This window comes from Oryzias melastigma, linkage group LG9 (assembly GCF_002922805.2).
Source record: "Oryzias melastigma strain HK-1 linkage group LG9, ASM292280v2, whole genome shotgun sequence".
In the NCBI taxonomy this organism is placed as follows: domain Eukaryota; kingdom Metazoa; phylum Chordata; class Actinopteri; order Beloniformes; family Adrianichthyidae; genus Oryzias; species Oryzias melastigma.
The window spans coordinates 31,481,779-31,509,629 of NC_050520.1; the positions used below are offsets into that span (position 1 = coordinate 31,481,779).

The following is a 27,851-nucleotide window of genomic DNA, read 5'->3' on the forward strand; positions in this document are numbered from 1 at the left end:
TTGGTTTAAGTAAAGGATTTATTCCCAAAAAGCTAACAGTTTATTGGCAATCTGGTTTGACAGTTGTTTCAATAGTAATGTACTAAGATTTCATTGTGCTCTTTGGATGTAGCAGACATAAAGAACTGTATTTTCCCTTATGCACTATTACGAAAAATAAAACTTTCACGTTCTTAATATGCAGGTCTCTTCTAAAAATAGCACAACTCACTTGTGAGCTGCTCGAAAATTACTTTTTATTGTGATGCAATTTTTTTAAACCACACTTGCCTTTACAAAGAATTAAAATGAAAACAATCCTAAAAATATATGTTCAATATTGCTGAAGCCAAAAATAGCCTACCCCACTTTTTTTTTATCGTTTTCTCGTTATATCGAGATAATTGATAACAAATAATCAAGCGTGTCCTTCTACCTTTCCCGCATGGAGACACAGAGACTTGACCTGTTTTAAGATTCTTTATTTTCTGGTTAACAACAAAAACAATAGAAGAAAACACTCAAAAAGTTGTTTTTGGTCAATTCTTTTACTTATTAGTGGAGCTGAATGAACCAGGCCGGTCCCTTTATTTCCCCCAAAAAAGCAGAGCTCAGTGAACGTCCCATGAACAGATTCTTGTCTGCTGTGGGATCTGTCAATCAACCTGTTCGGAGGTTTAAGGAAAATAAAGGGACGGGTACATTAGAATTAATTAAAGTGTTTGAGGAGCTTAGATCCACCAATAACACTTATAATTAATTCATAATAATTATTATGATTTTGTTAAAAACAGTGCATTTGGTCATTACCTCAAAATGACCAATGACAAGATTTGTTGAGATTAATAAAGTTCTGAATATTGATATTTGTTTCCTAGCTTGTTGTCATTATTGATAATTATGGTGAGAAATCAGAGTCTTCACATAGAGAAGTATCATTATTATTATGAATAATGAATAACTAAAGGCAATTTTGTTATTTCAAACCGGTAGCCATTCGTATGACTCAGTACCCATGAAGTAGCCCTCAGTTTCAAAAAGGTTGGTGACCCCTGACCTAGAAACTACAGTAGTTTGTAGCAAACAATACACCTCTTTTTAGAAGGTATTAGCAGACATTTATTGTTATTAAAACCTTTTGACGGCATCTGATATGATGCTTCCTCAGGTTTTCAATAATCCTAAGGTCTAAACACACTACCTTGCTCTCTAAGGAATATACTTTACCTGGCCATGAGATAGAAAGGACTGAAAGGAATTAAATGCTGGATTCAGGTGGCTTTTCTGAAACAGTACACTGCCCTTTACAGTACTTTTGTACCGCACAACAGCTGTGAAGCTCCCTCACAATACAGAGAATAAGACAGATATCTAATAGATATGCAAAACTCAATAACAGGTTGAAGTTTTTGTCTAAAAAATCTGTTGTTCTCATTTGCAGGTGGCTCTCGTGAGTCAAGAGCCCGTGCTGTTCGCACGGACGGTGAAGGAGAACATCACTTATGGACTGACCGGAGTTCCCATGGAAGCTGTGGTGCAAGCAGCCATCAAGGCTAATGCTCATGATTTCATTACTGCCCTCCCCAAAGGCTATGATACAAGTAAGTATAAGATGGGCACTTTGGGAGTTGCTCCCGATGCGGTCTCCAGATCTGCACACGATAAAGGCCATTTGACAAATGTTCGGTATTACTGCAGTGGCTGACGGGAAGTTTTACTCTTTAAATTTGAATGAGATTTTACCAGCAACCTAAACTGTGTTTAATAGAAGACAGATCAACAGTCAATGTGCCATATTTACAACTGAGGCTGTTAGGATAAAATATACATGTCACTTATAGAAATGCCTTTAAAAGCCTAATTTAGCCAAAACCGCTACCATGTAAATTTTAGCCTAACTCCAAAACAGCCTAAAAAAACTTAAAAAAAAATAAAATTAGCCAAAACAGCTAGCATGTAGCTAAAATTTTAGCTAAACTCAAAATAGCCTAAAAAAATCTTAGCAAATGTCAACATAGTCCAAAAAGCTAGCAGAATGCCAATTTTTAATACTTTAAATCCATAATTTTTTAACATAATTAAGAATAATAAAAATGCAGGAATATTATTACAGAATAAATCAACCTAAACCTTAAATAACTTCCAATATTTTACCCTCCATAAAAACATATTTTTTCAAAATAAAAAAAAAATTAGACGCAAGATAACATCTGGCCATTAACAACAATAAAATAAATTGATCTGGAGCGCCGGATCTGGCCCCAGGCCTTGATTTTGACACATGTGGGCTAAGTGAATCAAAATCTTTCACATTTTCTGCATGTTTTTTTTATTTTTTTTTCAATGAGGTGTTGGTGAAAAAGGTACCCAGTTGTCTGGAGGACAGAAGCAAAGGGTGGCCATCGCACGAGCTCTCATCCGCAACCCAACAGTTCTCATCCTGGACGAGGCGACCAGCGCTCTGGATGCAGAGAGTGAACACATGGTGAGTTGCTATCTATATTTAGCAAAGCAAACTCACTGCTAATGAGGTGTTTACAGTAAATGCTGCTCTAACTGCATTCAGAGAAATCTTCTGTGTGAATTCCCTTCAGGTTCAGCAGGCTCTGAACAACATCATGCAGGATCATACGGTGCTGGTCATCGCCCACCGGCTGAGCACCGTGGAGAAAGCAGACAACATCATAGTGATTGACAGGGGTCGTGTGGTTGAACAGGGATCCCACAGTCATCTGATGGCTTCTAGCGGGCTCTATTCTAAACTGGTGCAGAGGCAGGTGTTGGGCATTGAGACTGGAGCAGAAGTCTTCAATTCATCTGAAAGTTCCTGGAAAGGTGGTGGAGGAAGGACCCGCAGAAGACAAAGCAGCAGCAGCTCTGCGAGCGGGGCGGAGTGCACCCCGTGCTACTAAAAATGAACATACTGTATGTAGACCAAAGGATCTTCATGGTTTTACTCCTCTGGTATTGGAAAATACAATGAAATACCTCCACTCATTCCTGCATGTTTGAAATGGACTCTGTCATGTTTGTGACACCAAAGCTAAATGAATGTACCAAAAATAAAACATAGATGGCATCTATGTTGGAATAAGCATGTGTTAATTATTGAAGGAAAAAAGTCATCTTATACACTAACTCTGTTGGAATACATATTTCAACCTATTTATGTTTCTACTCTAAGGCAAGGGTAGACAAACTACGGCTAAACTATTTGTTCTGGCCCGACAAACTGGAATAATTTATATTGATAATAAATGTTTTATTTTCCCTGTAATTCAGGTGTCTCCCCATAGATGATGCACTACAAATAAACTGAAGCACAGAAACTTATTCTGCATTCATTTAATGGTTGAAGAGTTTTTTCCTTATTCATGTGGGATTTTCAAGTCGGACAGTCATTTTTCCTATTATTCAAACACTGCATGAACGCAGCATTTCCCTAAGTTTGTCACTGAGGGGCATCAACTCATTGGTGAAATTGGCACTAAAATGAGAACCAAAGCCACAGTTTTGAAAAAAAAAAATCCCCAAAAATGTAGTGTTTTAAAGTGATTTTCAATTAAGAGTAAAGCATGTTTTTTTTTAAATCAAGATTCTGTGTTATTTATTCCTTTTACTAGGTAAATTACTAAAATGCGCCACAAATCTGCTACTGGTCCGGCCCTTCTGTCAAATTTTAGAACCCTTTGTGGCCCCCGAGTAAGAAAGTATGCCCTAAGGTCTTCACTTTCAATCGACTTAAAGACCCATTCTGATGAAAATAGTGTGTTTAACACGTTCCTATGACATTTTCCTGGTGATGGAAGACATATTAACAAAATTAAGCTGAAAATTGCATTTGCTTAGTATTTCTTGATTCAAATTGACATGAATTAGCAGATGAAAAATTGCTGTTTGAAAGAGTGTGACATAGAAAATATGCTGGATGGGCCACAAGCCTCTGCTTGCTCGAGCTTAGGCGTCCATGAGGAGTAGGGATGAGGGAGAATATAAGTTCTACGAAGATTTATAGATTTTAGCATTCATTATTTATCCAAAAATGCACTAGTGTTGTCAAGGTGTTAGGGAATGTAAGCCAGCTGGAGAGCATGTAAACAGAGAACTCTCAGCAATAAGGGTGGTGGGGTTGCGCTGGTGCCAATGGTCCCACCCACAATTTAGAGGTGAGTTTCTAAGGAACTACTGCTGCTCTGCAGAAACTATGACCTAGACAGTGCATTTTTTTTATTTACATTTTGACTAAAATAGTATAATCTTAATTAAAATACCATTTGGAACGCCATTGAGGTAGCTCAAAATATGATTGAAGTGGACTTTTTTTCATGACTTATTTGCTTTTATGTTTTTTTTTTTTTTTTTTACAATGCCAGATGTGAAAATGATACATCGTTATTAATTTCGTTTTTATGTTTTTGATCTACAACAATTGTTGCATCTTGGGATCTGTGTATTTAATGATCGGGCTAAGAAGCTGCAAAGGTTCAATGTATGAATTGTATTTATTATTCACATAAAATATATTATTTACCTAAACTTAAAACATCAGATCCTACAAATAGATACAAATTAATACTGGACATCACACTAATATGTATAAATTTTTACATTTTTAATAATACCACTTTACATTATATTGAAAAATCAACTACTATAATTTACAAACTACCAGATTTATATGAGATGGTGCGAGCTACTGGAGCTTGGAAGTTGCATTAGTTTATATTTGAAACTTACATCTCACAGTTTACTAAAAACCAAATAACTAAAATAAATCCGACTTTTACTGAGGGTACGTGAAGGCATCGCGTGGCCCTGCGTCCTCTACTTCCTGTAAGGGAAGCGCAGTCAGCTGTCACAACCTGGGAGGCGAACAGAGGGAGCACGGGCGAGCACGAGCACACAATAACCGCAAAAATGTCCAGTTTTTCCAACAAGTTCAGCGGTTACACGATGACTCAGCTCAACGAGATACTTGAAGACGACGAAAAATTAACGAAAATGGTTCAGGAGATGGACGAGGTATGCAAAGTCACTGGCTATTGTAGTCAGTGTTAGCTACTCCTTTTTCCCCGTCCTTCGGTCGCTTTGTTGTTGTTGTTTTGTGTTTTTTTTCCTAGCTTAATAGTTTGTTAGCTTATTTTCAGATTACTTATGAAATCCGGGGTGGGTTAAAATCGACGATATAAGAGGAAAACATAATTTGAGTATTAAGCTAACCAGAATACTAATACCAGATATGAGCAAGTTTTAGCTTTTAGAAGCTTCCAGTTTGTTGAGGTCCGTTCCTCCTACGACGACCTTGTTGAATTGAAACTTGTTTCTACTCGGTAGTATGTACGGGAAACAACTCTATCACGACCACTAACTATTGTCTGGGTGTTAGCTTAGCCTCGACAGAACTCCGTAAATAAAGCTGGTTAGTCCTAGCACAGGTACACGGTGACGTATCAAGACGGAAGAACCCTTCATCACTCATGCCAACTCTCACGTTTACATAACTAAAAAGGTTAACCGCTCGTGTTTTCTATGTAGATAAAAGGTGAACAACGGAGTTAATGAATTACCTTGTTAACCAAAAAGCTAGCTAATCTTAAACTTGTCTGTAAAGTTGTTGAAAGTGCCCTTAAATACAGGTTATTTGATTAATTTGTTTACCCAAAAACTCTGTATTTGATGCTTTAAAAAAAAGTTTATTATAAAAATCAGTTTCAGTACAAATATGTCAAAACAGCCATTAATATACATTTTACATTTATACAAACAGTATAAAAAACAAACAAAAAATAAAATAACATAAAATGCCAGGGGAAGAAACAAACAAAAACATCAAAAGTAGGATAAAAGAAAATGCGGTTTACATTTTAAATTATTTTACATTGAAAACAAATTTAAAGACATTTTACGTTTTTTGATCAAAATGATTGATTCAATATATAGTTTGGCCTCCATCAAAAATAAAGAAAACTTTGGAATTTTGTTCGAAAATTTGCAATTTGTGGATGTAAAATTTACCAAGTAAAATAAATAAATTGAAATTCTTATGCTGTGGGAAGCCAAACAGCTTCCAAAGTAAAAAAAAAAAAAGAGACAGCGAACTTGTAACAAAATAAATCTGTTAGAATTTGTTAGAAAGATTGCAAAAAGGGCCAAAATAGTTACTCTTTCTTGAGAACATTTACGAAAGGTACACAATGTGTCAATGTTAAATCTTTTTAAATACATTTTTGTGGGGTAAAATTTTACAAGAAATTTCTTTAATCTTATAAGAAATAAGGTAGTGATTAGTAAAAGCCAGACCATTTTCCAAGACACATCATCTACAAGTTGTTTACAATAATGAATAAGACGCGGCAAAGTGTATTTGATGCTTGCTCTGTGTAATAAGTAATTATTAGCTACTGAAAAGCTTGTTTTTCTCCCTCTCTGATTTGTAATTTGAATTTTTTATGCTGCTGCGGCTCTTTTCCCAACTGGTCCACTCCAGTCTGAACCTTAGCTGTCATAATGTCCCGCTCAAACAGTCTGAGCTGATCCCTACAGTTAGTTCAACATTCCAATCAGATGCCTTGTTCTTGTTGCAGCACAGCCCTTAGGGCAGGGGTGTTAAACTCAATCGCACTGGGGGCCAAATTTCCAAAACACATCTTGGGTCGCGGGCTGAACAGGATAAACATTTATTGAACACTCTAAAACTACATTTTTAATACTTTAAAACATAGTTATGAACTATATATTCAATTCAATTCAATTCAATTTTATTTATATAGCCCAATATCACAAATTCAATTTGCCTCATTGGGCTTCATGCCTGTAGTTTTTACAGATGCACAGATGGAGTCATAAAATATGCACAATAGGTAAAAACTAAACAGACTATAAAGAACGGTCATCCCTGTCCTTAGACCCTCCCTCGCGGTAAGGAAAAACTCCTAAAAAAACCTGAGTCAGGAAAAAAAGAAGAAACCTTAGGGATTCCCACATGAGGGAGAGATCCCATCCCAGGACGGACAGGCGATACCAGAACGGTTAAAGAAAAGTTAGCTGCTAAAACTGCATATATGAGTAGAGTTCATTCATATAGAGCTGAGGGACGAGTGATGATTAAGTCCATAGTCCAGATGAAGCAGAACTGCAGTCCACGACCAGGAGCAGGAGGACAGACGACCCACCAGGAATCACTCCCACTCAGAGATGCAGGATGGTGTCGGGGCTTCATCCAGATGGGCGGGGCTTCGTCAGGATCACCAACAATTCTCCCGGAAACTGCAATCTCTCCCGGTCTCCCACAGGGGAGTCGGAGAGAAGGAAAAAATATATATATAATATATATATAATATATAAAGCATTACCTGTGATAATGCTAGTGTGAATGCTGTATGCTGAATTTGGCAGCTGAAGATGCTGAAATTGATGGTTAAAAACGCTGAAGCTGATAGCTGAAATCAGTGAAGCTAAAAGCTTAAAGCGCTGAAGCTAATAGCCCACTAAAAATATTAACTAAATGCCAAATTAGCCTAAAAAACTAAAACAAAAAACTAGGTTAGCCAAAACAGCTAGCATGTGGCTAAAGAAATAGCTAAACGTCAAAATAGCCTAAAAAAACAAACAAAAAAGACTTTACCAAAACAGCTGGCATGTAAATACTTGCCTAACTCCAAACAACCTAAAAATGTTTAAAATTAGCCAAAACAGCTATCATGTAGCTGAAACTTTAGCTAAACTCCGAAAACAGCCTAAAAAAATCTTGGTAAATGCCAAAATAGTCCAAAAAGCTAGCTCGATGCCAATTTTTTACAACTTTAAAACCGTAACTTTTTAGCATAATTATGAATATTAAAAAGCAGGAATTTTATCCTAAAGTAAATCAACTTAAACATTAAGTATCTTCCAATATTTTAAACTCGGTCCATGAATAACAATAAAATAAAATGATCTGGAGGGCCGGATAGAATTACCCGCAGGGCCGGATCCGGCCCCCGGGCCTTGACTTTGAGGTTCCTTACGGAAACGTCACTTGCTGTTTTCTTTATCAAACACTTTTTTCAGGGGCAAAAGATTTGGCCTTGCCTGTTGTCAGGGAGCCTGAGCTTTGCCTGAAGCGGTCAAGTTACAGTTTCTTTCTGTAAGAGCAAGGAGCTGCTTTTAAAATCATGAATGACTGTGCTGATCACACAGAAACACCATTGTAAAGTTACTTTATGTGTACATGTGTTGCACTGTAGCTTGTAAACGGGTGAAGAACACAGCACAGTGTCTTTATCTTGTTAGTACCTTCTATTCAAGTCCCACACCCTGCGCGGCGGTCTCCATGCTTTCATATTCCCCTCGTCCCATAGGTTATGAGAGAAGGAGGGAGGCGTTCAGCGGAGTGACTCACTATCTGCTGTTTCAAGTTCGTCATAAGATTATGGGAGACAAAACAGTCAGTCAGGTAGATGTGCCGAAGCCAGTCATGGAATTTTCCAGGCTGCTGACTGGAAACAAAGTCAGTCAAAAAGTATCAAGTCAATACTGGGATTCTTTGAAGAATTAAGTTTACAGCCCCGGCACAGGAAGATGTCAGACGTTGGCACATCAGTTCTCAGAAATGCTTTTGTTTTGAAAAGCCCCTGACTGCACCGCGTGGCTCGTTTTGAATAATTCAAATGGATATTTGCTCATTTGTTTGCATTCAGTACACCACCTTTTTCTATAGCTACCATCACTTTTAATGGCTCTTTAAATATCTCGTTCTTTGACGAAGGGCCGGGTGTGTTAGCTGAACAGCTGAACAGATCTATGTGAAGCATTCGCTCAAGCTTTGTGTTATAAGTCGAGATGAAATCTCGATTTTAATTTGTTTTTGACACAGTTTTTGAATCGAAAACTTACAAGAATGTCCATCTACTTTTGTTTTTATCAAGCCATATTATTGGAAAATAGATTTGCAGTAATCACAGCACTTATAAGCAGTTTATTGTTTTTATGTACCATATTTTTTCTGACCTTAAGGTACATTTAAAATCTTAAGCGACAGTTCGGGTTTTGTATGAATTCTGGATGTGTTTACTGTCCTCAGACTTTTCTGTGGTGCTCAAAAATCTATCAAAATGTTTTCATACGACTTTTATAAACTACTAAGCTGCTCGATGGATTATTGGACCATTACAGCTACTGTAGTCAGGATTATGGCGGAGTGATATATACTGTGCTTCAACGTAATGAAGTAAAAACGTATTGTTTTGTATTTTGTGTTACAATGTTGAGATTTACACAGTTTGCTAAAAAAAATCCCATCAAGCCTTCTGACCAATCCCCTGCCTCTTGGCCCCTTTAGGGATTCTGGGTAGTGTAGTCTTATGTTATGACTATTTTGATTTCCTAATGCAATTTATGAAAAATACTGGATTTTATTTTATTGTTATTATTATTTATTTTTAGGAATCTTCATATGGATTTAAGGGTTGTATTTAGAGGTTGCCACTGGCCATTTGGTAAATAAAAGAAGCTTGTTTACTGTTTCATGTAGCATTTCTTTAAAACTATGTTGGTAACATGGCATAGTTACTTCCGATCCTAAAACTTCTTCTTTTGAGATCAAATACAGGATTAAGAACAGTTGTTGCCATTCATTCAGATTGAATCGTAAACTGATATTTTCCAGCTTCAGAACAGAAGTACCTGCACCCGTTTGGACACAGGTTATTATGATACTCACGGTAGAATTTGCTGTGACATTTTCACTCTCACAGCATATCCCACTTTTGAGTAACAGTGGTTGCTCGCTTTCAGGAGGCCTGTTTTGTGACTGTAAGACTTCGGTCTGAGGCCTGTTCAGTTTCTTTAAGACCTGTCACAGTGCTTCAAACTATATTTCCAGACTTTACAGTCATTAGAGATTGCTGTGAACAATCAGCAATCGCAATGAACAGCCCAAAAGGTCACATTTTGGAAATGTGCAGAACATCCATTGCAAATGTATGTAATTTAAAAACTGGGAAAGAATACAATTTTTATGTGGCCTTAAGGATATCTTTAGAGACCAAAGATCTCTTAAAATAGCACCTTCCATACAAGTTAAAAATAATTCATCCCTCCTCATTTTCTGATGATACAATAATACAATGATAGTTTAAATAATTTTCAGCTTTTAAAATAAGTTTTGGTGCACCGTATTAAGAAGCTGTAAAGACATCGGCTGTTTTTCTATGCACACCATATTCTGGAATAAGAGCATGTTCTGGACAAGATTATGTTCTGCTTAAGATGTTAAATGCGGTGCAGTTTAGGATGTAGAGCAGTTCTCTGCTTAACAAAAGTTTGACTCCTTGCTGAGAGGGTTTATCATAATGTGCTTATCATACGTTGCCACTAATTTATGCTCGTCTTTAGATGAGCGTTAAAACTAAGCAGCTCGTAAAATGTGAGGGAAATATGTGCGTATGGATTTCTACTGAGAGACTGCTCTGTGAATGTGGTATTATTACATTATTGGTAAATACTTGTAAGATGTTGGTCTTTGTAGAAAAAGTGTCTTAGGAATTTGCTGTATGGTGGGGCAGTTTTCATGGGACCAAAAGTAAAAGTTTATCTATATTAATGTGGTTTAGATGAACTGTATGGTCAATATGATACAGATGTATATTGAATATAGAAACACATTTAAAAATCAGTATAGCAATCTTTTTATTTGTTTATTTTGGCGTCTGCCTGCTGCGTCAGTTTTTTAAATATTCGTGGTTTGTCCAGAAAATGCTTAACCTGTATTTCTTGTGGTTATTTGAGCATTTATGAATAGATGGGAGCAGTGTAGTTCATTCTCCATATAAACAAGTCTGTGCTCCATCTGTCAGTGAAGGTCTGCAATTAGTGATGATATCAAAAGTTCTGCGTCTCTACCGGAACAGAGATTATTAAAAAAGTAGAAAAGTAAATTAATTTTTAGAGTGGATTTTTTTCAACCATTATATTTCAGCTTTGTAAAAATATACTGCATTGATTTACAATTCATCCTCATGTATGACTTTTACTATGAAGCCAGACTTTTCAGAAACAGTTGTATGATTTGTTCATGCACTGTATTCTCAGAAGCATTTTGCAGACTTGGCCTGGAGTGTAAGATGACTCATTTGATTATAAACAGCACAGTTATTCTTTATTTAGTACTCTTCTACTGTTCACACTGCTGTTCTTCTCACTTTTCCCACATCTCATCTCTAGAAAAGGTCTGTTTACCCTTATAAGGCGGAGATTTGAAAGGAAAAAAAAGGATCTATCAGGAAACTGCAATAAAACATGTCAAAAGCAGCAGATCTGTAGTTTACCAGACATTATTTTCAGTGACGTGCAGTGAGGTTTCACAGCTGATATCAGTCAGATTTACAAGCATATGAACCTACAGAGCAGCTTATTCACCATTTGATTGACGTCAGTTAAAGTATTTTTTTAAGTTTCTTTTTAGCATTTTTCTTCCGTTAACAAAGTGTAGCACAGAAAAAAAATCGGCAACATTTAGATTATTGACTTAGTTTTACTGATAAATGAAGTCTGAGCTCAGCTCCTTCTGAAGAAACGCATGAATAACCTGTTTGCAGAAGTTTTCCTTTTCTTTCTTCAGTTTTAAAAGTCTCTCTATCTTCATGAAGATCACTTCCAGTGACGTGTCTAAACTCAGGAGTGACGTGTCTAAACAGATTCCTGAGTTTAGACACGTAACCTCCGTTTAGAAAATTATGCTGAATAATATTAAAGTCTAACCGGATGACTACACTTGACTTGGTTCCACTAATTCTATTATTCTTTAGCTGCGGTATCACATTCTTTGCGCTCACCAGCGCCCTCTGACTTGAGGCAGGCGTACTGCATGATAGAGCCTCTCCCGCTAATTTCTTGCTGATACCCAGTGTTTGCATTATACAGCTCATGTGGAACTGAGGCTAAATATTGTGTATGAATAATATAAATATAAGTGAAATGACAGCTATCCTTTTCCTCTTCATTTTCTTCTGTCATTTTGATGCTGCTCTAGACGTGCTTCACGTGATAAGGATTGTGCTGTGGCTGACTTTAACATCATTTGTTTCCTCTTTGAAGATGCAGGAGGTCCAGCAGAACAAAGAGAAAACCCTGGCCAACAATCGGACCCTAGCTGAGCAAAATCTGGCTCTGCAGCCCAGTCTGGAACACAGGAAGGAGGACCTCACCAAGCGCTACAGATGTCTTCAGGAGAGATTTGAGTCCTTTCAGCTTCGCAAGTCCACCCTAGGTAAAGCAGCTCAGTGGTCACAACACAAAGGCACTTTTAGGATTTTTTTCTAACATTACTTTTAATATATTAGAACATCCATATCTTACATTTTCCATAACCTGAATAACAATGTTTCACCGTAAGAATGGTTATGATTATTAATATACAATATGTTTGAACCCACAAGTAGAAGACATTTTTCCAGATATGAGAAAAGATAACCTTAAAACAACACTCCCTTCATTAGAAAAATCAGGCTCTATCCAAATTCCCATCCTACTCCCTAACTTAATAAAAACTATATAGTGCAGGACTATCTTGTGCTTATCTTGGACTGTAAAAGCAATTTGAACACCATGTTCAATATTTTTTTATGACTTCACAGATTTCACAAAGTAAAAACCTAAACAAAACAAACATTTGATGACAAAATGTATTAATTCATTGTGTTGTAATGATGAAAATGTGGATGGTTTAGTAAACAAATAAATTTAAAGTTACATTTCTTTCTTTTTCTTTTTTTTTTCAAGAATTGTTCAAATGCAATGCATTGTGGTCCATGTTCATAAGTCCTGTGAGCATTGATGCACATAGTTAATATATACAAGTTTTTTGCAGAGATTTCTTGGAAATTTCTAGGGCACTTGATTTTGGAATTGTAGATTTGGACAGCAAACGCACTATATAATGAGTAGTGAAGGAATTTGAACATTTGAATTTGTTTACAACCCTTAAAACTGTGTTTTTTGTTCTTTCAGTTTTGATAACTCACAGCTTAAAAATCTTTCACTCGTTATCTGTTTCGTTTTGTATTATTTTATTAATGTTAAGCAAAAAAAATGATCTATTAACACTAAAAACATAAAATTTTGGGGTTCTCTTGCATTACTTATGCACTGTGTCATGGAGGTGCTCAGTCTGTAGGATTGCTGAGGTAATATAGAAGCCACATTTGTTCAGATTTCAACCTTCAACTATACTGTATTGATGGTTTTGATATATTATGAATTTATTGATCATTTTTTGGATGTACGTTTGTTAGCTAAGCAATCAGATACAGTGATAACTAAATTGGTATTAATATTAAATCAGGATTTAGTCCTTTTGGAAATGCAGATAGGAAACGTTTTCTGGAAAATTAATGAACTTAGAAAATCAGCTAAATGAAAATGAAATATTGTAAAACTTCATGGTAGATGGCTGTGCTGATGGTGAACCTGATGAAATGTAGCGGATCAGCCCCAGTAGATGATATGACTCCCAAACTACCAGAGATTGAGGAAACTTTTCACTGGCCCTTAATCATCCTGAAATTCCTCATCTTTTCTGCCTTTATTCAGACTCTGATACATTCATTTTGGGGGTTAAATTACTGAAATTAAAGTACTTCTTTTTTCTGAAAAGAGGACTTAAAGCCTCTGAGCAGCAGTCTGGTTCTGTTTTTCTTCAACTGAACTTTGTTTGTTTTCATTGCGATACATCATTGTGTGCTGGGTCAGCTTGTATTGGAATCACATTTTTTATGTGACCTTCTAGATAGTTGTGAAATCTGCAGATTTCCCCATGATTGTGTGGCTGACTAATCCAGACTGAACAACTTCTTCAAAGTTCCTTAAACTCTTTCAGGTGTTTGAAAATATTTGATTAAGCGTTAAATTAAATGTTAACATTATCTGAAAAGAGTGTGACATCATCAATCTCAAAATATCAGCCTTTTTCACAATATTTGTTCCCTTTGTTATTGCAGAATTTGATTTTTTTTAGTAGGTGTAATGTAAAGTTACTGATGCAAAAACAAATGGATTTAAATAAATCTTTTTTTTGATTGCTCTGTGGGAAGTGTCAGGTGCCAGAGGGATTCTGGGATTCTGAGCTCTCCTTTTGTCAGATGATGTTCTGTTGAAGTTGTCCTGCATTTCTTAGTCAGCTGCAGACACCAGACTCCTACGAAGTCTCACTGATTCTCTGTGCACTGGGACAATTCACAGTCAAACGTGAAGCAGCTGGAATGAGAATTAGCACCTCCAAGTCAGAAGCCGTGGTTCTCAACCGGAAAATGGTGGTTTGTCCTCTCGGGGTCGGTGCAGAGCTCCTGCTGTAAGTTGAGGAGTTGAGATATTGTATATGACTGAGGGAAGGATGGAGTGCGAGATTGACAGGCTGACAGGTTTGGTGCAGCGGCTGCAGGAATACAGTTGCTGCATCAGTGAAGAAGAAGCTGAGGCAGAGGGCAAAGCTCTACTGTACACATTTCAGTACGTTCCTACCATCACCTATGACCACAAGATAGGTTTAGAACCTCTAAGTAGAGCTGCTGCTCCTTCACATCAAGAGAAACCTGTTAAAAGTGGCTCAGGCATCTCTTTTGGATACCTCTTGGATGCTTTGCCTGGGAGGTATTTCGAGCATGTCGCTTTGGCAGTAGGCTTCAGGACAGGCCTTGGAATTGCTGGGGGGATTGTTTCTTGGATGGCTTGTGGGCGCATTGGGGCTCCCCAGCAGAGCTAAAGGAAGTCTCTAGTGAGACTGACATCTTAGTATGCTTCCCCCTTGACCTCAATCCATACAGACAGTAGAAGATGGATGGAATAAAGCTGAAATGAGATAAAAGTATTTCCGATACCAACATATAAATCTGTATCGGTCTTTTAGTAGAAAATATTTGATTCTTTAAAGCAGGGGTGTCAAACTCAATCGCACAAGGGGCTAAATTCCAAAACACACCTTAGGTCGCGGGCCGAACAGGATAAACATTTATTGAACACACTAAAACTACACCCTTTAAACCGTATTTTTTAACACAATTATGAACTAGATATATAGCATTACCTGTGATGATGCTAGTGTGAATGTTGTAAGCTGAATTTGGCCACTGAAGATGTTAGTGCTGATAGCTGAAGCTGCTGAAATTGATAGCTGAAAACGCTGAAGCTGATAGCTAGGTAAAATATTAGCTAAATGCCAAATTAGCCCAAAAAACTAAAAAAGAAACTAAATTAGCTAGAACTGCTAGCATGTAAATATTAGCCTAACTTCTAAATAGCCTAAAAAATCTTAGCAAATGCCAAAATGGTCCAAAAAGCTAGCAGAATTCCAATTTTTAAAAACTTTAAAACCATAACTTTTTAACATAATTATGAATAATAAAAAGGCAGGAAAATTATTACAGAATAAAGCAACGTAAACCTTAAATAACTTTCAATATTTTTCTCTCAATAAAAATATACTTTGTCAAAATTATGCAATTTCGAAATAAGCACAAGATAAGCCGTTAATAACAATAAAATGATCTGGAGGGCCGGATAAAATTCAGCCCCCAGGCCTTGACTTTGACACATGTGCTTTAAAGGGGTACTACCATGATTTTCTTAAGCCTTTCAGACTGAATTATATCCATATATATGATCAAATCAAATTATTTATGAAATATGAGTTTTCTTTTGTGAGTTATTTCCTACCCGGAAGTAAAACGGCTCAATCCCAAAGCTCCACCTGCCGCTACGTGCCTCTGCGTGTTGGTGCTGTCCACTTCATGATGTCATCCTGGAGTCTGTGGCAGTATGTCTGTATTTCTCCCACGAAAATAATCCAAACTTCTTCAAAGATGGATGCACACATGATATATCGGCTTTTAGTAGGTCTGGTCATCACTATACTGCTTCACAACACATGCGGCTCCTGCCTTAAAGGAGTGCCTCATGCAAAGTAACAAGCACCAGTTTGAGCTTTATTGAAAACTGGACACAACTGGAAGATATATGGTATTCTGCATCTAAAATGAAAGTTTTTTGCTAATCATTGCTAGCCCAGTGGAGAAATTTAGTGTTGTTGCTAGTCTGGGGGCAGAGCTGTCAGACCAGACTCTTCCTGGAGGGAGCGGTTGGCATTGCTTACGTCAGCACGTTTCCACCCGCTTGTTTTCAAGGGTATGGGAGGGGCTGCTGCAGACAGTGCAGGTTTTTAGAGGATTACTTTTAAATGCATGAATGGATCAAAATACCGTTTTGGGGTTCTTCATAGAGAGGAATGAACAGTAAAATGCATTTAAAACCTCAAAAAGTCGAATTTTCTGGGTAGGGCCCCTTTGAAGCATTTCCTTTGAAATTGTTTTCATTTTGTAAGGTAAAGGTTTCAACTCCATAATCGAGAAACCTGTAGTTTAAGATGTATTATTATTGAGTGACTGAAGTTTGAAACTAATCATTTGTCAAGACACCAGTCATAAACACAAGGATCTGCACTGTGTCTCTTGACGTCACTTGATGCTGCAAAGACCTGCTTAACCAGTTGTCAAAGGCTGAATCAGCCTCAGGATCTAGCTTCCTATGTTTCCGTGTTCTCATCACATTAGGTAAACTGTTCTGGTTGAACCCGTGATTAGAATTTAACTGCTGGATCATAAAGAGGCCTGCACGATGCCCCTCCCTGAGGCACATTCACAACACATGACGGAAGGAGGCAGAGTGGCAGTGCTTGTGACCTTCTTGCAGCAGAGCTTTGCCAAGCCAAAGACATGCCAGCTGCTCTGTATTTTGATGTGCTTTGTATCTCCCTCATTGGAAGGAATGGAGTTTTAGAACAGTCGTCCCGGCCCCCGCTAGAAGACTTTTGTGGTGACACATGCTGCTTGCCTTCTTCATTACTTGTATCAAAGCTTTGACAAACCTCCGAATCAGAACTCTGAACACCCATTTCAAGTTCACCAACTCAGCACGATTTGACGAAAAGCAATGTTTTTTCACGTAATGTAGGTTACCCAGTGTTTTCCTCGCCTGCCCCCCCACTTTTATGTAGTAGCTGTCCTAGTTTTGGATTTGCTGTTGAGCAGCTGGGAGGGACAGTTATGTTCATATCCAGAGTAAAGTAGCCGTTTGACCTAGATGAAAGCTTTTGCATACAATACCTTGTCTGGTGGTTTACATGCAGTCGTAGAAGCAGCTCATTTAATAAAGCTCCTTTTATAAAATGACAGTTTCTATCTGCACCATCGTTCCTGTTTTTTAGAGCAGCAAGTCACACTGGACCAGCCAACTGCCAAACAGGCTGTGTGTAACTATCAGTGTGGCAGGAGGATGATGAGACTGGTAAACTCTAAAGTGTGGGAAAACGGCACTCAAAGTCCAAGAGTGACTTGTGCTTGTAAAACTAAAATAGGCGTCTCATAATCTCTAGCTAGGACTATGCTTTGTGTTTCCTCTGCTCACCCAAAGAGCCTCAGCATTGTGTTGATGGAGGGCCGGGGTTTGCTTAAGGGTGCAGAGTAAACTGAAGACGAAATGAGGCTGTAGCTTTCACTGTAATTGCATTACAGCAGTGTCAGTCAAATCAGTGAGACTCATTAGGAGCCTTCACAGTTGACAAGGAACTTCAACATTTTATTTCAAACTCAAGCAAAATGTAAATATTGAGGAGTTTGAGTAACAAGCTGCTCATACTATGCTAGAAAGTTTAGCATTTGAGTGTAACATGGAGGTGTGTAGCCATCAGAGTCATATTACATATGCACCAAAATACACTATTTGTGACTGTCTTTACAGTTCGGACCATTGACCCACAACTCTGTCTGGTATTAACAATTTTCTATGTTAATCAATACTAGACCAATACTATGTCTAGTTAATCAATAGTAGACATGGCATTAGTCAAGCAATACTTTGCCATTTTTATACATAAGCTGCAGCAGCACAAAAATGCCAAATGAAGAAGAGAAAAATCATAAATAAGTCGCACTGGAATATAGGACCCACAATTTAACAAAATACAGGAACAAACATTTCATCTTGAAAAACAAATTATAATGACGGAAACGATACCCGTAATAGACCGCATATATGCACGCTTCACCACTGTAACACATGAATGATTGTTTAGTTTTATGAAACGTAAAAGGAATCTAGCACATCTACAACATATGAACAATTTTTAAAATAGACATAGCATAAAGAACATGCCAACAAGTCAACAGAATCATTTATATCACTTCAAATCAATAAATCTGTTGAATTCTTCATCCTTTGTGCTGTTTTGGAACAATTTTGCCAAGCACTGTGTGGGACAGAGTTGTGTTTCTTCTTCTGCGTTGCTGTCAAAAGCAAATATTGACACTCACATTTACACTGGCCTCCAGTGGTTGTTGCTATTTATTTATTTATTTAAATCACATACAAGCAAAACTTTTTTTTTTTAACAACTACACACTACAGAAGAAAAAATGGCTTGAAATTATAGAACTGAGTTTTTTTTTATTATTATTACAATCAGAGGGGGCAGTTGCAGCATTAAACAACAAAACAGAATCAATAACATAAAACATAATATTATAAAGATAATATTGATATAAAAGATCTGAGCAAAGAGGAGCAAGCAATAACAAAAATCACATAATTATAGATGCACAAGGGAAGTTTTTAGTTTACCATATATTGCTTTATTTTCAAAATATAACTTGAATTCGTTTATAAATATTCAAAATTTTGGGGGGATCTTCATATATTTATATTTGTGTTTGTTAAATTTAGCAAGACAAAGGATTATATTTAAGCAGATTTCTTCTAGTTTGTTTTCTAATATGATGCCCTCGGGTAAACCTTGCAAAAAAAAAGAAAAAGCAACTTATACTCTGACAAATACTGTTGATTGTGTTGGGGTTGCTATGTCAGACACATTCAGTGACAACGACATCTGCCATTAATTGAAACCATGTAGATTCCATCATAATCAAACACAAACGGCCAGCACTGTCCCATATGAGCCCCTATAGAAAACAAACTGAGGACGGTGAATAAGGAATCACTTTAGTCTCTGAACTCCCCGGTACATGTGTTGGTCACAGTTGATGCTTGCAATGACACCAACCTGACATTAATGAAGTTTTCATTAAAAATTGAACGTGAAGGTTTCAAAATGGGTATGGCATTAACATTTTTGGTTTAAAACAAACATAAAAGTTATGACAAAAGCTAGAATTAAAGAACAGTTTCACTTCACTAATTGCAGGTGATAAGTTGCATAAATAAACCATGATAAGGGGAATCTGCAAAAAATGGTTACAGATGTTTTGTCTGCAAAACCCCTCGTTATACACACTTTATACACTTTTCTCAGACAGACAAAAATGTTCACACTTTTCTCTCTTGATAGAAACTTTTGTAGAAAAATAAGTCGTGACTGAACACGGTGCACTGTTTAAAAAAAATGCAAAAGATCTGCGAGACTGCAAAAGGTGAACTGCGATATAGTAAGGAAATACAGTAAATCCTTGGAACACTGAATAATTTGAGGGAGATTTGCCAGTTTTTTTAATTTACATTGTTTCAATCTCATCTTTGTTTTGATTTGGGATTTTTACAGTTTTCTGTCATAGATACACTATTGATCTTTGTTGTAAAACAAATATATTTTTATCTCTATTTTGTTATTTTGCATTAAAAAAGAACAGTTTACTATTGGGAAGTTGTTTTGTTTTTGTAAAATTTCAAGTTTATTGATGAAATCTGAAGTTGTACTTAAAAGATGAATATCCAGTATTACATCAAGCAAAATCAACTTTTATGAGCTTTTAAGTGTAATATAATGTTAATTCCTCATGACAAATAACCCTGAAGTCGTATTTTGATCCATTTTCGCATCTCTGAGCATTCCTCTAAAACCCTACGCTCTGAGCACCAATCGCTCCCAATCCATGAAAACGAGCGGGTCCTCACATAGTAACGTTACAAAATGGGGAACAGGAAATGGACGGGACTCTCAAAGAGTAGCAATAACTTTAAGGGATTGATAAAGTGGTAATTCCCTTTTTTCATATGTTCTTTTTTTTAACGTGTGAGAAAGGCTCAAATAAGTTCTTTTCAAAATAAAAGACGCTCTGTGCCAAACAGGATCATCCCAGTGCAGCTCTAGACAGCTAGTAACCAATGTTGTGCAGCATAAGATAATATGTGCTTTTAACTCATAAAAGATCAAACCTTTTACCAAAGTTTTGTTTGCATACAAAATCTGTGCATTCTGGAGGTAGAGTTGAACAAACGAGATGTCTTCAGGTCAACAGGATGTAAAAACCTACATAGTTTATCTTCAATGTGCACCTTAGCTATCAATTTATAAATGTAACTAATCTAAATTAAATGAATGATAATTAAGTAATCCTTACTTTAAAAAAGGTTATTTTCTTTTTCTTTTTTTTTTTGTTTTTTTTCCCCTTTTTGTCCTCAGCAGTCTTACACTGCTGGGTTTTGTTATTTTAGTTTGGGGTTGGACCTTGGTAGTCTTAGTTTGCAGGCTTTATTCATTTGTTTTCCTTCTGTAGTTTTGGTTTGGCAGCCATTATCAGGGAGCTGCTGACTCCAACAGTCAACATGGTTGGGTCAGCAGTCTCCATGACTTATTTTATGTTTGGCCAAGGAGCCACCATGGAGAGATAAGAGACACAGGTTGCAGACCTCTGGTCTAGACATATTCTCATATAGTTAGTGATTCCCTATTATATCATGTGTTGTCATTAGGATCAGTACAGGCCCTAGGCACTGGTGGATGATATGATAGAAGGTCTTATGCTCTTGTCAGTGCTCATTTACCATCCACATTTTATTTTTTGCACACATTTTAATGATGACAGGATCCTGTTGATGGTATTATAATCATCTATACTTCTGTGATACCTTTTATATAGATTATTTTTTCAAAATACCAAACCAGTTTAGCTGAAGTGTAACTGCTGCCTTCATAGATGGGAACCAAAATTCTACAGTATGGTTTTGATGAAAAGCATTAACCCTTCCACTCTCTTTAGGGGCCAGATGACTCCAACCACATATTGATTCATTCCATGACAAATGTGGACAAAGGTGGACAGGATTTTATGTCTGTCTTGGACATTAGTGAAACTCAAAAATCAATAATAAAAAAAAGTTCAGCGCACCGTCTTATGGGGTCCAGATGACCCCACTTTTAATGTAAACGAGCCAAGCAGAGCGGAGGGGTTAAGGCTTAGTCACATGTATCTGTATGGGGTGGGGTTGACAGTACGGGTGCTACAGGTTTTTGGGTTGTCCGGGCATGTGGATGGTCGTAGACTGTAGTGGCTGGATCTTAAGAGGAGGACAGCTTTAATGTTTGGTCATATATCCTAATTCCTGCATAGGTTTGTCTCACTTTGTCATTGATCTGAAAGGCACCTCAACTTGCTATCCAGCTGTCATTGCTCAAAAATTGAAAATATAGTTTGAAAGAGCTAAAACTATTCGAAAGCCAGAATGTAAATGTTAAAAGAGAGAAAATGACCAAGACTTTTCTAGACGGTGCAGAAATGAACCGGCCGTCCTCAGTGTTCACATGGTTGGCATGCCATAAAGCCCAGAATAGCATATCAGGTTAGACCGGAGTCTCTTCTGTGAAATGGATCTGCTTCACTCTGTCATGGCTTGGTACACAGTTGGTACGTTTACAGTGGAGATCATGAAGTGGTGCTGGGTCTTTGGTCTCGGTGTCAGAGTGCCACTCTGTTTGTGCAGCCCTAATCCCATTGGTGTTGACTTTCAGTCCTTTCTCAGAAGGTAAAGCAGACTGCTCCTCCTCAGACGTATCGAGCTGGTTTCAGGTGACTCAGCAGAGCTTTTGCTAGTTCCCAGCAGAACAGGCATTATAGCTGTTGGAATAGTTTCAGGAAAATACCTGATAAACTTCCTGTCTTGTTACCAAGGGGAAAAAAATCCGGATGTTGGGTTTTCCAGGAAAGTTGTTGACAGCTGTAATTTAAACAAGAAAAGTTTACCAAAATATCACCTTGACTCCTGTATAAAGTGCATTATTCATCAGGTTCTTTTCAACATGCAAAACCTTAAAAAATTTGTTAGAATTAATAAATGCTCTCACCGAAAGTTTCCATCTATATTGAGATGTGTACTTTGTTGGTGTGAATACTTTTAGTCAGTATACAGTCTCAGTTACATTTGTTTTTCTTCTCTTCTTGTTCCTCCACAGACCACAAGTCAGGAAACACCTCCCTGGACACTCTGCTGGCTCTGCTGCAGACAGAAGGAGCAAAAATAGAAGAGGAGACAGAGGTGAGCATTTTGTAGCTCCACACAGTTGACCTCATACATCCAGCTGGTGAATCATGTACCTGCTGTTCCACTTGTTGGTGTCTGCTTTGACAAAGGCTGCATTGTTCCAGTGTCAAATCTCTGCTGGGCGGCCCAGTGCTCGACTTGCTTCAAGTTGACCTGTTTGACTCCAGCAGTAACTAAATGTACAGTGCTGAAAGTCAAGTTTGTTTTTTACAGTAGAAATAAATACTGTTTCTGTTTGCTTGTTTCCTTAATTCTTTCGACACCATTTACAATAGTAATCAACCGCCTGCAGCATGCTGTAAAACATCTGATAATCTGTCTCGTCATGCACAAAGGTGACTTTCTCACACGACAAAGACCAAAACAAAAAATTATAGGTGCTCTAGTGGTTAATTGCTGAAATACATGGTAACCATGTTTTGAGAGGATTTCTACTTTTGCTATATTTTGGTTAAGAAATAAAAAGTACTTGGTGTTCCGACTTGCTAGTTATAAACATACGGCCTTTAAAGTTCCATGGTTTCTCTCTCTGTTTTCTTTTTTTTTTTTTATGCCATGTATAGTAGACGTCATTGTGGATATCAATGAACACAACGCTTTCTTTGTCCCCTTTTTGCATGGGAGTAATTCATTCTCAAAAATGGGAACTTTGTCATTTTGCTCTTTTTACTCAGAGTTCACACATGGTTTTGAAGAGGAGTTAAAAAGTAAAAAGACTGTACAGGGCATTATACACAAGTCCCTCGTTTATTGCAAGGGTTGCATTCTAAAATACAGTAGCACACGATAGATGAAATCTGTAAAGTGTGTTTAAAGTTGTAAAATCCCTTATTATGCACTTTATACACTTTAATTGACAAGGTCAGAATGTAAGACACACCACACTGTTTTAAAAAGTAAAAAAAAAAAAAAAAAAAACCCCAACATTTTTAACTTAAATTTTTCACGAGACTGTGAAAAATGAGCTGCAGTATAATAAGGGGAGCCTTGTTCCGAAGCTTTATTCTATTCATCATAGCATCATCATTATAAACACCAGTGAGGTGAAAGCTTCCTGTCCGTTCACTGGGCTTCAGGGGAACTTGATAAGTTTGTTATATTCTTGCCATGTTCAGAACGTCTGACCCTGGAGGGGAATTTCTCTAAAGCTGTTCAGGAAAAGTTTCATAGGAAGTCTATCAAATAGAATTAAGCTTAAAGTTTTCTATTTAGAAAACACCTGATGGTTACTTGCTGACATTTTTATAATGTTCAGGTAAAGTATTGGTTTTGCTCAGAGAGAAACGGGCCAGAATGGTTGAAGACTGCAGAATCCTGGTTGAACAGAACCAATATAAAGTCTGTGTCTGCAACAAACCCCAGTCACTGTGAGGCAAAGACACTTGATTGGATACAATCTAGGCCAATCAGCATGAATCCCTTGTCTGTGGTTGGCTGATTTCATTGCACAAATATCACACTGAGATCAGGTTTGAAAACACAAAATCAAAGATGTGGAGGAAGCGAGATCAAGACTTCAACGCATCTGAAAATAGTTGTCGCAAAAATGCATTTTTAAGCCAAATATTAAGCAAACATTTAATATTTTAGTTTACCAATAATACATAAAGAGTTTTGATTTTAAAACTGACAATTTTGTTTGCAATTTAGGAACTTTTTATTTCAAAACTGTGTCTTTTGTTCTTATTGTGGTGGCATAAAATTATACTATAGACATATGTTTGCTTCCCCAACTGAACTTAATGTGCACGTTCTTGTATGTGAGGTGTTAAAAATTATTTAAATGGACTTTACACAGTTTTAGATTGTATTGACTCTTTTTTTTTATCTACAACAGATATATATATATATATATATATAATATTGATATATTATACATAAAATCAAATGCGATAGGAGGAAACTAACCCATTGAAAATAAAATCAACATTTTTTTTTTTAAATCTCAAACCAACCAAGAACAGAAAACTTGTCTCTAGTATTGTCCAGATCCTTGCTGTGAATATGAGTTCAAGACTGGAACGTAAGTTTTTCTGATGCAAAGATGTGACCTTGTGTCTGATAAACTTTATTTCTAAATGTTTCTGTCAGGACGACCACGTTCGTAATGTTTTTTCCTTCGTTAGTATTACTGCTTTATCATTAGCAGCAGCTCCAGGCTGCTCCCTCATTGATAACTTTACAGGCTGCTATTGCAGCTGTCAGCTCACTGATAATAACTCAAGAGTCGACATTCATGTATTTAAAATTGTGATTAAAGTGCTGCTTAAAAAGCTTGATGATGTTGAATTGGTAGTTGTCTATATTACTGACATCTGATGTTATGATCTGACTTTCTAGTGTTTTTAACTTTATACAAGATCTGCTTACTGAGATTTACACGTTTATAACCTTTAGTAATTTGTGTTTATAAAAGGTCACTTTGACACTTCCTGTAAAGACTTACTCTAGAGGTCATTCAGAGGTGCATTTGTCTGACACCTGAATGTTGTGACCAGTGATGCACAACTTGAACTCTTTGAAGAGTTGAGCTCTTTGTGAGTTAATATTCAACATTCTCGTTAACTTATTCTTTTTTGTTTCAACCTTTTCCGGTTAATCTGTGTATCAGTAAATAGTGGTTCCAATTCTTTGAAATGTTCTAAATATTACTTTCCTTGTTGAAAGTGCATCAAAATTATATTTATTATTAATTGTGTTTGCAAATATATGTAATAAGTGTAGTGGCCTGAGTGGAAATTATCTTTAAATAACATTTTAATGAGTGACCCGCTTAGTTTGTTTTTGCTGTTTCCATTGCTGAGGCTGTCTTTACGATCAAGCTATGGTGTTAAAACTCTCCTGTGTCTTCCAACAGAACATGGCCGACTCCTTCATGGATGGTGAGATCAACCTGGATTCTTTCATTGATTCTTACCAGAGCAAGAGGAAGCTGGCCCACTTAAGACGGGTGAAGATCGAGAAGCTGCAGGAGATGGTGGAGAAGGGCCACGGGCTCCCTCAGATGCCCATCTCGTCCTCCCGATCTCAGGATGTGTCCGCGGGGCCCGCCCCCCTCACTGAGGCCGACAGCAGCACCCCTTCCCCCCTCGCTCAGCCACGAAGGAAACCACCGCCTCCACCCTCCCAGCCAGCCCCTATATTAAGCCCAGCTCCATCTGTTGCCCCTCAGTCTTCTGCCTTCTATTCACCGTACCCGCCGATCCCTCCCCGAACCGGGCAGCCTTTCCCCAACATCCCCACCGGATACCCCAACCACTACATCTCTCAATACCCCCCCGCTTTGCCCCAGAGGCCTGCGCCCGGCATGGCGCCGCAACCCGGCTTCATTATGCAGTAAAAAAACAAATGAGCCATTTGGAGGACACTGTTTTTGTTTCGGAGACTTCTCACAACTGGAGCTGCTCTGAGAGCAGTTTTTTCCTAATTTATCTGTTTTCTTGTTTTACGACCAATCACAACACAAGAAAGCAGGCCTCCAGCAGCTGGTCAGGCCACACTCGGCTGAAGCAGATCTAAAGTAATCTCCTGAGATTCGTTGCTCAGTTCCGTCTTGGGCCAACACTCCTATGAAAGAGAAAACGAGACCATACGGTCCTCGTTTGTCTCCAGCTGCTGTCAGTTAGAACGTGGGTCATTTAACAGCTAAGGGAGTCGGACCCTCCGCCGGTATATCTCAAATCTAGTCTTTAAGCTTTTAAAAGTAAAAGTTTTAAAGAAAAGGATTTAAAATAGTATCCTGCAGCACACCAATCTACAGATTAAATATATATGCAAGCAAGGTAAGACACTTCTTACTGTGCAGTTTAGTCAAAAACATCTTTTTCCCAGAATCTTTTCAGGGAAAACTGCATTTATGCTTTCATTCTATAGATGTTTCCCTTTTTTATTTGTAATCAAAATTCACAAGGTACATATAAATATTTGAATTTTGTCATCATCATCTATCGGTCCGTACTAACGGAGTATGTTTAAGATAGAATGATTAACATGTATAGAGAAGGGCTTTGGTTGGTGTCTCTGTCCAGTACGTGGATGTTTTTATAGACTTAACAAGGTGAAGACTGGTCCATCTCAGGGCACATGAGCTGAGAGGATTACCAACTGAAGAGCAGGCCTGTAGCGCCTCACGTGATATGAAGGATTCATGTATAGCCATACCATCCACTCCAGATGTGTGATGTCCTCTGTGTGATGCAGCACTCCTGTGTACAACGTGTCCAACACCCTCGTTTGGAATTCATAGGAAAATGATGCCAACAAAGTTTTGGATGTCACTCCTTTTGTATAGTTTGGTTCAGTTTTGTCACACTGAACACCAAAGACTTCCCACATCTGTTTGCGTTTTAGGTCTTTCGTGTAAATGTGAGTAAGATTCTTGTCTAACCCTGCATATCTGTTTGTGATGTCCGAACACTCCTCTGTAAACCGTAAGCCAGAAGTCGTCGAGTCTGCTGCCTGGCTTTGGAAGGGAACATTTTCTTGGTACTTTAATTTTTTTTGTAGAACTTCTTCATTCGTTTTTCTTTCCGTTTTTCTCGACTGCTGTTGCTGTGCACTATTGAAGAGCCACGAGTGCCTACACTTGAAGTGACATTGATCACAGTTTGCTGATGACTCCATATTTCTCTGTGCTCAGCTGTAGATGTTAGAGACCCAACTGTGTCAAATCTTAAAATGAAGTGAAAAGCTGTCTTTTTAGTTTACTTGCCTGCTACTAATTTTAAGTTCAGCTTATGGATACAAAAAATAAAAAAAAAAAGGTCTGGGTTTTGGCCCAGTAGACTTCTCAATAGTGGTGGAAGAAAGACTTGAGAACCCCTCAGGCTACATGCTTGCTTATGATCACACATCTCTTGTCTTGGAAGGATCCATTTAAAGTAATTAGGTAGATTTTTTTCTAATTTTAATTGTAAAGAATAACAGGGCTCTAGAAATATTGGTGGACATGTCTTTTATATTTTACAGCAAAGACTCAAATCAGGCAAAACTAAAAGACAAACAAACTGAAGCATTTCTGTGAACCAACATTTCTAACAGCTAAGTGAAAAAATCTCTTCTCTGCATGGCCTTTGTACTTTGTTCAGATTCAAGAATCTTTTTAAATATGTCTTTTATTTTAGCTAATGAGCTGCTTTTTGTTTGAGCTGTTCCTCTGCATCCATGGTTTTATATGTGGTTGGTGATAATATCATTGTAAAGTTGTAGGTATTTACTTATGATGAATGTTTAAGTGGAATTTCATGCTATTTTCAAGTTCAATAAATCTAATTTTTTGTATGATTTTTCATCGTGGTACTTTATTTAAGCACATTGTCTCACTTAATCTCATCAGACAAGATCTTACTGTAATGTTACTCTGTATTTTTAATAGGTTTCTAACAAATCATAAACAGTTTGATTCACATCATAATTTGATTGCTGATATAATCTATAGTCAATATTGATTTGTTTTGAGCGATCTGATTCACTGACCTGAACTAAATCCAAAACGGTGTGACAGAGATAAATGCCAGGTACTGAACAGTGCAGGTGAAAGGTTTCCAGATTATTTGTATTTTTTTCAAGATATTCAA

The 27,851-nt window shown here is 37.3% G+C and overlaps 2 protein-coding genes across 3 annotated transcripts in view; both read left to right on the forward strand.

The window, feature by feature from the left end:
* abcb9 (ATP-binding cassette, sub-family B (MDR/TAP), member 9) overlaps window positions 1-3,312 on the forward strand; it is a 13,085-nt gene extending 9,773 nt beyond the window's left edge. For both annotated transcript variants that reach the window (XM_024274835.2, XM_024274834.2), the window contains exons 10-12: window positions 1,421-1,580; window positions 2,328-2,464; window positions 2,574-3,312. In XM_024274835.2, the coding sequence (XP_024130603.1) occupies window positions 1,421-1,580; window positions 2,328-2,464; window positions 2,574-2,891 (615 nt within the window). In that variant the 3' untranslated portion in view covers window positions 2,892-3,312. The remainder of the gene's footprint in view (window positions 1-1,420; window positions 1,581-2,327; window positions 2,465-2,573) is intronic.
* Window positions 3,313-4,660: 1,348 nt separating this feature from the next.
* vps37ba (VPS37B subunit of ESCRT-I a) lies at window positions 4,661-27,558 on the forward strand. The gene is made up of 4 exons (XM_024274837.2): window positions 4,661-5,001; window positions 12,055-12,226; window positions 22,187-22,269; window positions 25,133-27,558. Exons 1-4 carry the CDS (start codon window positions 4,897-4,899, stop codon window positions 25,613-25,615), a joined length of 843 nt encoding a protein of 280 aa, XP_024130605.1. The 5' UTR covers window positions 4,661-4,896; the 3' UTR covers window positions 25,616-27,558.
* The last annotated feature ends 293 nt before the right edge of the window (window positions 27,559-27,851 follow it).

Bases quoted from the DNA above. Each gene is read 5' to 3' on its own strand.
- vps37ba (XM_024274837.2), top strand. From the start codon at position 4,897: ATGTCCAGTTTTTCCAACAAGTTCAGCGGTTACACGATGACTCAGCTC. The intron at 5,002-12,054 runs GTATGCAAAGTC...TCCTCTTTGAAG, and splicing joins TGGTTCAGGAGATGGACGAG to ATGCAGGAGGTCCAGCAGAA. The intron at 12,227-22,186 runs GTAAAGCAGCTC...GTTCCTCCACAG, and splicing joins GCTTCGCAAGTCCACCCTAG to ACCACAAGTCAGGAAACACC.